Here is a 14,009-nt window from a genome sequence, read left to right as displayed (position 1 = left end):
GCCATCAAAGGTATGCATATCCAGAAAGCCACCAAATACTTGAAAGACGTCACTTTGCAGAAGCAGTGTGTGTGCCCAGGCCAAACAGTGGGGTTGGACCCAGGGTCGGTGGCCCAAAAAGAGCGCTAAATTTTTGCTGTACATGCTTAAAAATGCAGAAAGTAATGCTGAACTTAGGGCTTTAGATGTGGATTCTCTGGTCATTGAGCACATCCAGGTGAACCAAGCCCCCAAGATGCGCCTCCTGACTTACAGAGCTCTTGGTCGGATCAACCCATACGTGAGCTCCCCCTGCCACATTGAAATGATCCTGACTGAGAAGGAACACATTGTTTCTGAACCAGAGGAAGAGGTTGCACAGGAAAAAAGATTTCCCGGAAGAAACTGAAGAAGCAAAAACTCATGGCTTAGGAATAAATTAAGCTGAAATAATAAAAGTTTTTTAAAAAAGAAAAGAAAGTGGTAAAGAAAAAACAGTAGCAATATAAAGATAAGGAATACCACAATGAACAGTAAAGAAGACCACCGTCAACATCCAGAAAGCCAGGATCAAGCAAGAGCTCCTTGCCCCTAGAACGAATTCAGGAAGGGAACAAAGTCAAAGTCAAGCGGTCTTCTGTTGCAATTCAGGTAAAACAAAGCTGGCGAATGACAGAGGAAGCCCCGATTCAAGGGAGGCTTCACCTGAGTTTCTAAATTCATGAAAAGGAATGAGACACATTATAGTCCAACAACTTCTGCAAAAATGTCACTAAAGATTTTTCTGAACTCGGCATCTCTGCATTATTTAGAATTAATTAATATGCATGAGGTTCCAATGTCTTCTGACAGTTTGGCCAACTATAGATGCTTTAAGTATGAAAACTGTAGCCATTACCCATTACAACCACTGGGCACAAAGAAAGCTGCCTTCATATAGCCTTTGCTTGCACTTCGAATAAAGTGAAATCAAACCAGATTAAAAACTGCTTACGCATGTGGTTGTCTATTGTAATAAAAAGGGATGGATGGTAGTGTGAAGTTGTGAAACAGTAGATAGATAAAATTTTCAGGACATGAGAATCTTTTTTTAATCGTTTAGGGACTCATACAACTCATCACAATCCATACATACATCAATTGTAGTGTTCTGTTGTGTACGTATCAGTATCCATTCTTCCACCAACGGACATTTAGGCTGTTGCTGTCGTTTTGCTATCGTGAACATGGGTGTGCGTGTTTATCTGTGCTGTGACTCTTCTTTCGCATGTACGCGGGGTTAAAAGGATTGCTGAGGCACAGGGTATTTCTACTAGCAGGTGTTGGAGGAAGTGCCATCCACTTTCTACAGTTGTATACTTTCACAGTCAGAGGGGTTTCTTTTCCAAGAATCTAAACTAGTTTTCAAAGTCAGTTTTTTACAAAATGTTGAAAAAACATTCAAAAGTATATTACTTCAACTGGTCCCCATCCAGCAATCATGCCTAATGGCCTTACCTGCGAGCTGCAGCCATTAGATGCAATAGTCAACCACCTCTGCAAGACTTTTCTGAGAAGAAAGTAGGATGAATGAATATAGTGTGTGAATCAGGAGTTTACACCGTGAATGATGGAAGTGGGTATTTCTGCATAGGGGAAAACAGCCCCAAATACTATCCACAGAAGCTTCAAGAAGGCTGGGATTGCGTGACAGCAGGGTACGTGAAAGTGCTGGTGGAGTGATGCTGATGACATCATTTCAGAAGTCATAGGAGAATGTGTGCAGGCAGCTCTGAGCTATTTCAATGATGAGAGTGATGTTGGACTGGACTTTGAAGAGGTCTATCAGTTGGATGGTGGTGCTAATGATAACGAATAAACTAAAATGGCTTATTTTAAAATGAAAACACATTTTAGTGACTTTCATTTAATTTCAAAGACATTGATTACCAACAATTATGTGTCAGTTTAAGATTTATGAAAGCAATAAAATATAATTAACATCTTGTTCTTAATAGTAGTTCTTTGTGCATTCATACTTTTGGGCTTCATCATGATTCCAATTTCCAACATGAGCTCCCTCAAGTATACTTGGTTCAAGAAAAGGCCTACCTTAGATGAAGTTTCCATTAGATTAGTTTAATCCTGGTAACATTAAATCCATGGGACAGGAAAAGAAGAAGAAATAGAAGTTGGAAATACTAACAAGCAAACACTGATAATAGCTTGCTTATGAAGATAACATGTAAGGTGTTGTAGTGTTTGCAAAAACATAATGTGTACATTATTTGCAAAAGATAGTGTTCATTTGTAAATATAATACCATACATCACATGTGTAAATGTAAATACAGAATAAAAAAGGAAGCATTTATATTTTAAAGATGATGTTGAGCATACATGCTCCTGTTTCCCTGTTAGGTTACAACGGCACACTAGTATAGGCTTGGATAGCTTTTCTTCATAGTTGTGAGTAATTGCTAATTGTGTGGAGAAAGGGAAGTGGTTACAAATGTTAAGGTAAGGTTTCAAAATAATGTAACCTGCATTTTCATTGCAACATATGACTGTTTATTCTTTCCTATCCTTCTGACTTCTGGGTTTGCATTAGGAGGCATTGTCTTAGCCGAGCTTTGTCATGTGCTTTCTGTAGATGGTTCTCAGTGTCTTATGTCTAAAAAGCCTAGATTCTCCTCTCGTTGAGGGCAAAAGAACGGGGAAATGACCAGTGTTTCATCTTTCACTATTTATTATGCAGCTGTGCAATTGGAGGCCTTTGTGCATGAAGACAGATTTGTTCTATGGCCTCAGAGTTGGATGCCGGGGACGATGGCGGCTGCACTGAGCTGGCAAAGCCCCTCTATCTTCAGTACCTGGAGAGGGCCCTCCGATTGGACCATTTCCTGCGACAAACATCAGCCATCTTCAATAGGAATATTTCTAGGTATGCTACTCCAACATGGATTTTTTTATCCCATTTCTAAAATGTCATCCCTGTAGATTTTAAAGTGTCTTATGATTTGGGGTATTTTATTTTCCTCTCTCTTTCAAATAAAACGTAATCAACTTATTCAAAAGATCGGCTTACTTTGTAGTATTTCATGCTGCTAACCTTAAATTTAAATATTCTTTTGGGTCAGATGTGATTGAGGACTCACCGGTTTTTAAATTTTATAGTGATGACAGCGAAGATGGACTGGAGGACAGTAACCCTTTACTGCCCCAGTCTGGGGATTCCTTAATGCAAGTGAAGGAGGAACCTCCAAATTCATTGCTTGGTGAGACTTCTGGAGCGAGCAGTTCTGGAATGTTAAATGCGTACTCTCTGAATGGAGTTCTGCAGTCAGGTCAGTGCTGTGTGAGCTCCCTCTTGGCGCTTTTTCTCTTCTGGTGTTGTCATCTTTTTCACTTTCATGCTTTCTTTCTTTATACAGATTCAAAATCTGACAAAGGGAATTTATATAACTTCTCTAAGCTGAAGAAAAGCAGAAAGTGGTTAAAGGTAAGAGAGAAGGCAGAATGTTTCCTATCCAAATAGAATACTAAATCTTGTAATAAAAGGAAAAGTTACCGACTCATTCTTGGAGATTGATGTAGATATTTCGAGATATACATCTTTTATTTTGGACATGATGTTCTTGAGAGATTACAGAGAACATATGGAGGACTCAATGTCATTTTAACAAACATTTGTTGAGTACAAAGCACAAGGAAACTGGAGGACTATAGAAAAATGTAGCAGATTAGATATGTGCCCTCTGAGACTCACATTTTAATCAGGAATGTAAATCCATTTTTATGAGTCCCCAAATAGTTCATTCATCCAGAAAATGCTAACTGAGCACATCCTGCCATTTAAGTACTATCATAAGTATTGGGGATAAATCAGTGAACAGGTAAACAAAGTTCCTGCTCGTTGCGCTTACATTTTAATGTAGTAAGCCTCTCTATACATAAATATGGATGGCTTCTCTAAAGGGATCAACTTTTCAACCAGAAGGAACACTGAGAAAGAAAGCATGGTTTATATTTGGGAGAGAAAGTTGATTGGTGGCTGCAGTGCAATGGATTAGGGCAGTGGTAGTTCAGGTTAGAGAGCCGTAGGGCTTTGTAGGTCTTGGATTTTACACTAGTTAAATGGTAAGCCATTGGAGTGTTTACAAGCAAGGGAATAGTGTAATCTCTGTACTCTTAGAAATTTAAGTAGCCCTTGTGGTACAGTGGTTAAGCACTTGGTTGGGAAAAAGACTTAGCAATCTACTTCCATGAAGATTTCAGCCTCAGAAATCCTGTGGTGCAGTTCTACTCTGTTCTGTAGGGTTGCTAAGTGTCATCATGGACTTGATGGCAATGGGTATGGCTTTTGGGTCTGGTGATTCAATGGTTAAGGGTTTGGATGCAAACCAAAAAGGTTGGTGGTTCAAACGCACTCAGAGACTCCATGGGAGAAAAGCTGGTGGTAAGTTCCTGTAAAGATTCCAACCTAGAAAACCCCAGGGGACAATTACACTCGTTCACATGAGCTAGGTCATTGGTAAGTCATTGGAGAATTATCTCTATATTTAGATAAGATTGGTGACCAAACAGAATTAAGGATACGTTTCTTTATATTAAAATGAGTTCTTTCTCTATTTTATATTTTTCTTTTTCTTTATTGCAAATATCTTTATTTTTTAAATACAAGACTTACAAATGTTAAGTTAAAAAAAATGGAGTTACAAGATGAAAAAATATACATTTTCTCAATAGAAGGCCCATCAAGTTCAATACACACTTGCAAACAATGCTATCAGCTGTTTAGTCCATCCTAGGTAACTGAGGGTCACAGGAATTTAACCAGGTCAATGCAGTATTTTGGCTTTCTGAATACTCGCATACAAAAACCAGAAAACAAAACACAAATCCATTGTCCTAGAGAAGATTCTGACTCATAGTCATCCTCATGTTGACTTGGGATAAGCTGGAATAAACTCTCGATGGCAGTGAGTTTAAAAAAAATTATTCTTTGGTTTTCCACAAAGTCAACAAGCAGAATGCCTCGAATACTCCAAAGACTGTCCCCATAACCTATGCAATTGACTGGACCGTCAGCTCTTACACTTCCACCTCTTGGTAGCCATTACTTTGACTGTTCTCATTTCCTCATTTCTTCTAAGAAATGCGTCAGGATCTTGATCCAACGTATTAAAAATCTCCATTGAAAGCACTGCTCTTTTCTTCAGCTGATCTGGGTGTAACAGTTTTGGAGAGGAGTTGGCTCAACTTTAATTTTTCAGTCAGAATTGTGTAAGCTGAACCAAATGAGATGCCTATGGCATTGGCTATTGTTTTTTTTCCTTTTATTTTTCTGGTATTGGCTATTGTTACTAGTGTTAATTTTAATCTTTTTCAATTAGAGCACAATTTTTCTTTTCCTCACAAATTGATGTGGATGGGCTTTCACTGCAGGTTACATTTTCAACATCATCTCCTTTTTTAAAATGAGTTATCCATTTGTAAATTGCTGACTTCTTTGGGGCACTGTCACCATAAACTTTTTGTAAAGCATCAATGATTTCACCATTTTTCAACCCAAGCTTCACCATAAATTTGATGTTTGTTCTTGCTTCAAGTTTTGCAGAATTCATGTTGCTCTGACGGGGGCTCTTTTCAAGTCGATGTCTTAGTGCCTCAAATGAGATGTTCAGACACCATATAATATTTAAGTATGCGTTTACCTCAGCGTACAGGTGTAGACTTGAGATTGCTCGAGGCTCACCTTCCCCTCAGAGCCGACGGAAGATAAAGCTATTTTATATTTTTCTTATGAAGATCTCTAAGTAATTTAAAGGTGCGATTTGATTATTCTAGGCCTTTTAAAAAACTCAAGTGTAAAATATTTAATCTGTTTCAGTTCATTGAGGTTTATAGGCTGTTGGGAATTCAGAAATCTTTACACTTAGCCATCACATTGAAAAAAAAAAAAGAGATAATTCACATCATAAAATTGTATAATCCAGTGGTTTTTAAAATATTCACAAAGCTATATAACCATCTCTACTATCTTAATTCCAGAACATTTTTTATCACGATCCCCCTCTTCCCCCCCGCCCCCCCGAAAGAAAGTTACCTATTAAGTCACTCCCCATTCTCCTTCAACCTCAGCCTCTGGCACTGAAATCACTAAACTTTTTATATCTATGGCTTTGCCAATTATGAAAATGAAATAAATGGGATGATATCACATGTCACTTTTTGTGTTGTCTTTCATTCAGTAGAATGTTTTCAGAGTTCATGTTATGTATCCATACTTCATTTCTCTTTATGGGTGAATAATAACCTATTGTATGGATGTGCCACATTATTTTTATTCATTCATCAGCTGATGAGTATTTGGATCGTTTCCCTTTAGTCATCATGTTTTCTGTCCTCCCTTATAGCTTATAAATACCAAAGACCTGCTGTCATCGAGTCAGTTCTGGCTCAGAGCGACACTTGAGTAGGTTTCTGAGACTGAGCTTTATAGGAGCAGGTAGCCCGGTCTTTCTCCTTTGACACAACTTGTGGATTAGCACTGCTGACTCTGGGGCTACAACACCAAAGCCCCATAAACATAGCTGTTTTTTGTTTTGCCTTGATATTTAACATTTCTTTAGAATAGAATATCTTATGTGTATTTTAAATACTTAAAAGCCTTATTACTAGAGCCTTGTTGCTATTTACAGCAGTGCCCCTGTTTTAATGCCCTGTGATGTGTGCACAAGCCACTGTCACGGACGACTCCAACTCCTAGTGACAGGTTTCATTGGTGTTCATTGTTCTCAGTTGAGCTGGTAAAGCATAGCAGTGTCAGGGAACCTGGAATGTCTGGCCCTCAGCTGTTTCTGTCATTATTTTGGGATGGGGGGCAGGAGTTAAGATTATAAAAGGGGTTGTTTCCTAGTAGAACTTCTATTTCCATTTCCTCCCTGCTTAGAGCATTCTGCTAAGTGACGAGTCCAGTGAGGCAGATTCTCAAAGTGAGGACAATGACGATGAAGAAGAAGAAGAAGATGATGATGATGATGACGACGATGACGAAGAACTGAATCTCAGCCGAGAGGAACTTCACAACATGCTGCGACTGCACAAATATAAGAAGCTTCACCAGAATAAGTATAGTAAAGACAAGGAGGTGAGACTTTCAGGAGAAGCCTCAGCCCTTCATGCTGGGAATGCATACCTTTTGGCTTATATTCATTAAACATACCCTATTTTAACTTTAGGTTTAACTTTAGATCTAAATGGTGGTGATTGTTATTGTTTTAATGGCAGCTTTATTATAATTCAATTTATATTTCAAAACATTCAGCTTTTTAAAGTATTCAACTCTGGTTTTTCAATATATTCAGAGAGATGTACAACTTTTATCACGAATGCCAAAACATTTTCATCAGCCCTAAAAGAAACCTTGTACTCTTTATCTGTCATTCCTTATTCCCCCCTGTCCCCGACACACACCCAACCCTAGGTAATTACCCTCATCTACCTGTTCTAAAAAATTCATACATATGGAATCATACACTGTATGGTCCTTTGTGTTTGGCATCTTTCACTTAATATACAGTGTTTTCAAGGTGCACCCACAGTATAGTATAGCACTTGACTCATTCTTATTACCAAACTGATAATTCTGAATGCACTGTGTTTTACTATTCATCACTTGATGATGTTTCTCCGTTTTTACTATTGTGCACATTGCTGTTATGAACATTGTAGTATAAGCTTTGTATGGATCTAGTACTTTTATTCCTCTTTGAGTATATACCTCTGAGTAGATTTGTTGGGTCTTCTGGTAACTTTATGTCACTTTGAAGAACTGCCAAGCTGTTCTTCAAAGTGACTGTACGTTCTGGTGGTTGTTTTTTATTATAGTTGTGCGTTGGTTGTGTTTTTCCTCTTCACATACTAACAATAGAATGCTGGTAGTTTTAAGTGAGAACAATTTGAAAGCTGTTGCCTAAGCTTTCTGGTTTTTATCAGGATATCACTTTATTCATCATGAGCAAAGCATATTTGAAGACCTTCCAGGTATTACTTAAGGTCTAAAGTTACTTTAGAGAGTTTTGAATAATATGCTGAAACATCGGGGACCTATAGGAGAAATAAACAGTAAGCTCTCTGATTCAGGTTTAAAGAGTTGCTCTTTAAAATCTAATCCCAAACACTTGGTGCTTGAAGTGTGTGCTCATTCTTTTAAGTGCAGTAAAAGGACATATCAGAAAGCCTGAATTGTAATTATACTGTTTGGTGAATATTCGTTTAGTTTTGACTGGGCAGAAGACCTTAAAAAGTTTTCTCTGTAACTCTCCTGGTTTTAGCCCTTGGACAACTCATTTGGCTAAATCCAGGAAAGAGATTTAATAGTGGACTACTTAATTTTAGTTTACAATCACATTTGTGTATTAGTAATAAGTGAGACAAAATTTATGTGAATTTGGGGGATCAATTTAAGTAAAATAGGTGAATGATTTGCGACTCCCTATCTAGGGCGGAAAAGGGAGCCTGGTGACATGGTGGGCGTTAACTGAAAGGTTAGGGCTTCAAAGGGCTCCAAACCACCCAGTGGCTGCATGAGAGGAAGACTTGGCGATCTGCTCCTGTAACGATGACCGCCGAGAAAACCCATGGAGCAGTCTAACTCTGTCACCTTGGGTCGTTCTGAGCCAGCACCCAGCAACAACAGCACAGGGGGAAGTGTGGTTGTTCATGTATTAGAATTTTGGCAACCCTAGGCACTCTCGAGCCATGCCATGGCTACGTGTCTTGCTGCTAATCAAAAGATCGGCAGTTTGAACTCACCAGCCACTCCATGGGAAACAGATGTGCCGTCTGCTTCCCTAAAGATTTTGGTCTTGAAAACCCTATGGACAGTTCTGCTCTGTTCTATAGGGTTGCTTTGAGTCACGCTCAATTCGATGGCAGTAGGTTTTAGACACTATCCATATCGGTGGAATCTCTTCTCAGGGAAAAATGAAGAAGAGATCAGATCATTGGGCTGGCTGTTGTCGTAGTTTCCTAGTACTTCTATAACAGAAGACCACATGTGGTGGCTCTGACAAGCAGATGTATTTCTTACAGTTGAGGAGGGTAGGAGTTCGAATTCAGAGCACCAGCTCTAGGCCAAGGCCTTTCTCTCTCTGTGTCAGCCCCTGGGGAAAGTCATCGTCTCGCTTCAGTTTCTGTTCCTGGATTCTTTTATGATCTCGATGAGACTTCTTTCTCCTTCATTTTGCCTCTGTGCCTTATCAGCTCTGTTATAGCTCAGGAATGGTAAGTGTAAGTTTCTATGTTGACATGGCTTCTTTAACATAACAAACTCCCGTTCCCAAATGACATTACATCTAAAGTTTAAGAGTTAGCATTTATAGCACATGTTTTTAGGGAACACAATTTTATTCATAACAATCAGTCACTCTTAGATTTGAATATAAGACCAAAAGCCAGAATCAGGAACTTTAGTACCTCTGAGGACCTATTCATAGACATATCGTTTATTTATTAGTGATGAACTTCCACAAGAAGGAAAGGCTTTCTGCAGTGAGTTGATCTCTCACACGCATGCCAGGACTGAGTAAACAATTCCAATGGGAACTGGGAAATGTGATGGTTCTCTCTTGAGTTCCTTCCATGTGCATAGCCACACAACAGTTTTCTTGGAAACCAAGTAAATACATTGATAGGCGAAATCCCGATCCATCTTTTTGACAGAAGTATATTGTGTTTCAGAGCTTGGATTTTTCTCTGACCCAGCTTCCTATAGTAACGATGATTTTCCCTGAAGGCTTTCTGCGGAACACAGACCCTTCTAAGCGTCTCTGTCTTTCCTGCTTCAGTTGCAGCAGTACCAGTACTACAGTGCAGGCCTGCTCTCTACATATGATCCTTTCTACGAGCAGCAACGGCTCCTACTTGGACCCAAAAAAAAGAAATTCAAGGAGGAAAAGAAACTTAAAGGTGAGCCTGTTGACTTGCCTTTTTCACTGTTACTCATTCTGGATCACATATGGCTTGCTGGTGCTTTCAGACTATGAACATAATCTGAATAATAGACCTTTTGTTTTGTTACCTGAAAAGTCCTAGTCTCTTATGTCCAATTAGCAGTAAGTACTATTTACTTTATTTCATATTTGGTTTATAGCTGTTTTTAGATTTAGAAAGACATAAAAACTATTGATGCCTAACCAAAGATTTAGGCCAATTAAGTCTTTGGAATAGGATGTGATTGTTGCTGTGAGTTGATTTAAAATGAATCGCCTCCTGAAAATCCTTTGTAGGGCTTGGTTACATGTTTGCCAGGAAATGCATGCCTCTTCCTCTGGACTTAGCTGTAAGCAGCTGGAAGTCTGGGAGGAAATAGCAAGGAAAAGCTGTAAACTGTCGGTATAAGGCAGCTCTTATTCCCCTGAAAGCCTGAACTCTACTCACAATGGCTTGTTCCCCTAGACCAGCAGTTCTCAACCTGTGGGTCGCAACCCCTTTGGGGGTTGCACGACCCTTTCACAGAGGTCGCCCAATTCACAGCAGTAGCAAAATTACAGATATGAAGTAGCAATGAAAATAACTTTGTGGTTGGGGAGTCACCACAACATGAGGAACGGTATTAAAGGGTCTCGGCATTAGGAAGGTTGAGAACCACTGCCCTATATCCTTTTTTATCATCTGTTTTATATCTCTCGTCTCCTCATCCACCACCTTAAACTCCTTTGCCATCAAGTTGATTGGACTGAAAGCAACACCCTGGGACAGAGTAGGACTGCCCCATGGGGTTTCTGAGTATTTAATCTTTATCAAAGTCAGCTGCCATATCTGGCTGTTGGATTTGAACTTCTGACCTTTTTGGGTAGTAGCCGAGGCTTCTTACTCATCTTTCACAACCTTCTCCAAAGTCAATATAATCAAATACTTTATTTTGGAGAGTCTTAATGTCATATAATTTAGTCCAACTTTTCTCTTCCCTTAGTCTCTTGAAGCACCTTCGGGGTCTGTCTTCTTGCATCACCAGATCCCACATTTCCTCCAACGTACTGTGCTCAGCAGACATTCGCTTTCAGCTTTCATTCTTGACTTCTCTTTCTGGTTAGCCAAGTGTGTGTCCAGTTTTCTTTTCCATGGTAGCGAGATCTTTTTCTTGGAATATTCTTGGGCCTGAGCAGATGAAAGGATAAACGCTCTCACTATGTTGGAATGAGGAAGAACCATTGTTTTGTGGGAAATAATGCCACCTTGTAAGCATCTGTTCTTTGTTTTTTTTGTAGCTAAGTTTAAAAAAGTGAAGAAAAAACGGCGAAGAGATGAAGAACTTTCCTCTGAGGAATCCCCTCATCTCCACCACCACCAGACCAAAGTCTTTGCCAAGTTCTCTCATGATGCACCTCCCCCTGGCACCAAGAAGAAACATTTATCCATTGAGCAGCTTAATGCTCGTCGCAGGAAAGTTTGGCTCAGCATTGTGAAAAAGGAACTGCCGAAGGTGAGTGAATGCCTCCGGTTCAGTGGATGGGGCGCATGTTTTCCTGCCGATGAAGATGGGTGCCTCAGGAAATTGTATCAACATTGCAGACAGGAAATTAATCTGTTGGAATTAAGAGAATGTAGAATAGTATTTTCTCTAATTAGCTGTTTTTCTAGAACTGAGTCAATTCATAAGATACTTGGGACTTGTGTAATGTGCCTGTGGCAGAAAAATGGAGGGAAACACCTTTGAGAAAGAAAAAACGTGTTCTTATGCATAGCGATGTCATTTTGTTTGCAAATCATCAGGGAGCGACAACAGGGTTTAAAATAAAAAGGAGTTGATAATTTTCTTAGAGAATATACAAACATTGGGATGTTTCTGAATAATCACAATTAGTAGATTGAAGTGAATGAATGGAAGGAAATGTGATGTGTTCATTAGTTTTATAACACTTTATTTTGATGGTTTAAGGCTGAAAGTTGCAAGAATAGTACAGCTGTTTATACATTGCTCATTGTAAATTCGAAAATAAAGTACAGTTCTAGTAGAAATATAAATAAGCTGTTTTATGGTGTTAGAAATATTGATACTAAACCTTTGGAGGCTTCCTCTCAGCTTAGGGGGGAACATAAACCCTTAATGGTTTGCAGTTTGCTTCAGTTGCTTTACCATTCTCTTTGTACCTCTGTATCTTGCCTTTGCTGCTGTTACGCGTTGTCTGACTTATCGTGACTGCAGGACAGAATAGAACTACCCTATGGGATTTCCCAGGTTGAAGTCTTTATGGGAACAGACCAGCAGGTCATTTCTGTTTAGGTGTGACTGATAGGTTCAAAGCAGTGATCAGCAGTGGCGTGCTTAACCATTGCACTACCAGAGCATACGTGTACGAAAGTTTGCAGCTGCAGAAAGCTCTGTGGAGCAGTCCTGCTTTCTCAGTGATCATTGGGTTCCGATGGAGTTGACAGCAGTGAATTGGGTTAGTTCCAGTCCTTTGGTAACATTGTACTTCTCCACTGTAAGATTGCCATTTACCCCATAGTCATCAATAAGGGTTTGTGGAGACAGTTTACTTTCTTTATGAACATTCACGATGAAAAAGTTATTGGAAAACTTGTAGTAGCTGGTATAGAAGCTTTTGATGACAAGGAATAAATATTCAGCTAGGATATTTGAGAATCTTGTCTTTAAAATGGCAATAGCTGGGTGAAGGGCGACATCAGACAGTGTTAGACATGAAAAAATAATAATTAATAAATTATCGAGGGTTCATGAGGGAGGGAGTTGGGGGAAGAAGGTGGGAAATGAGCTGATACCAAGGGCTCAAGTAGAAAATGTTTTGAAAATGATGATGGCAACATATGCACAAATGTGCCTGACACAATGGATGGAATTATAGATTGTGATAAGTGCTGTAAGAACCCCAATAAAAAATTTTTAATGGCAATAACTGCTTAAGCGTTTGCAATAGTAAGTTATTGAAACTGACTTTTTTAAAAAACCTCTTAAGCAGATGTGAAAATGATGTGAAAACATATTAGTTATGACAGTCGGGCCCCGTGTATTGTTTTGAATCTATTATTTCTTAAGAATTAGGAGAGGATGGAATAGCCAGAAAGCCCCTTAGCTCTGCTTTCTGTCTTCTCTTATGTCAAATGGATCATCTCAGAAAATTCATTTATTTTTATTGAGCTTGTTTTGTTTTTTTTTTTAAGTTTTAAAGACACAATGATTTGGAAACAGGGTTGCCAACTACTGAATCAATCTGCTGTTAGATCTCCCTCAGAATTGTTGTTGACGAGGAGACATGCATGGTGGCAGGAATTGAGTAGTGGCAGCAGCAGTAGGTTTGCCCAGAATGCGAGGTAGAGCTGGAATCATAAATGAGGAGGCGAGGCTGTGGACCTCCTAAGGATTCTGGGTGCCTGCTAGCTCAGCTGCAATGCAGATTGGCTTGGAAAGCTGTGTATTTCAATCAGGTGGAGCCAGGGTCTGGGTATGTGGTTACATTTTCCTAGTCTGTTACAAACTTTACAGATAACTTGAATTCTTTACAAAGGTGTACAGAGGATTCTTAAGCACAACACTAGCTAATTCTTCCTAATACTGCTTTCGTAGTTTTATGTACGGTGCTGACATACGTAGGTGTGTCTTAAAGGTGCTTGGCTTGACATTTTCTAACTCTCTAGGAATTGAATAAAACCACATTTTACATAATCTTATAAGTGAATTCTAATAAAATATTGTTTTTGAAAATTTTAGGCCAACAAGCAGAAAGCTTCAGCTCATAACCTGTTTCTCACCAATAGCCGAAAGGTAAAATCATAGTTTCATATTTTCTGTTTTATGCTTTGCTGGTATATATTGATGATGAATGCAGTAGTACATGAGAGAATGTCTAACTTTTCTTAATCCGTTTCATAAGTGAAATCATTCTTCCTCAGATTTCTGGTATTTGAACCTTTTTGGATAATATAGATCATTCTAAATGTTTCTTTTTCTTTTGTTCTAATTCTTTTTTTTTTTAACATTTTATTAGGGGCTCATACAACTGTTATCCCAATCCATACACACAT

General features: G+C 38.9%; 1 protein-coding gene across 2 annotated transcripts in view; it reads left to right on the top strand.

Annotated features, from left to right (window-relative positions):
- The first annotated feature begins 2,493 nt into the window (after window positions 1-2,493).
- The window catches only part of INO80 (INO80 complex ATPase subunit), a 113,242-nt gene continuing 101,726 nt past the window's right edge, over window positions 2,494-14,009 (top strand). For both annotated transcript variants that reach the window (XM_045287779.1, XM_004712722.3), the window contains exons 1-7: window positions 2,494-2,901; window positions 3,135-3,304; window positions 3,392-3,459; window positions 6,913-7,110; window positions 9,812-9,932; window positions 11,234-11,448; window positions 13,696-13,749. In XM_045287779.1, coding sequence (XP_045143714.1) covers window positions 2,759-2,901; window positions 3,135-3,304; window positions 3,392-3,459; window positions 6,913-7,110; window positions 9,812-9,932; window positions 11,234-11,448; window positions 13,696-13,749 — 969 coding nt within the window. In that variant the 5' untranslated portion in view covers window positions 2,494-2,758. The remainder of the gene's footprint in view (window positions 2,902-3,134; window positions 3,305-3,391; window positions 3,460-6,912; window positions 7,111-9,811; window positions 9,933-11,233; window positions 11,449-13,695; window positions 13,750-14,009) is intronic.

This window comes from Echinops telfairi, unplaced genomic scaffold (assembly GCF_000313985.2).
Source record: "Echinops telfairi isolate 266 unplaced genomic scaffold, ASM31398v2 ScPeMD7_18;HRSCAF=68, whole genome shotgun sequence".
Taxonomy (NCBI): Eukaryota; Metazoa; Chordata; class Mammalia; order Afrosoricida; family Tenrecidae; genus Echinops; species Echinops telfairi.
The sequence above is the reverse complement of the archived record's forward strand: the minus strand, read 5'-3'. Positions and strand labels throughout refer to the sequence as shown.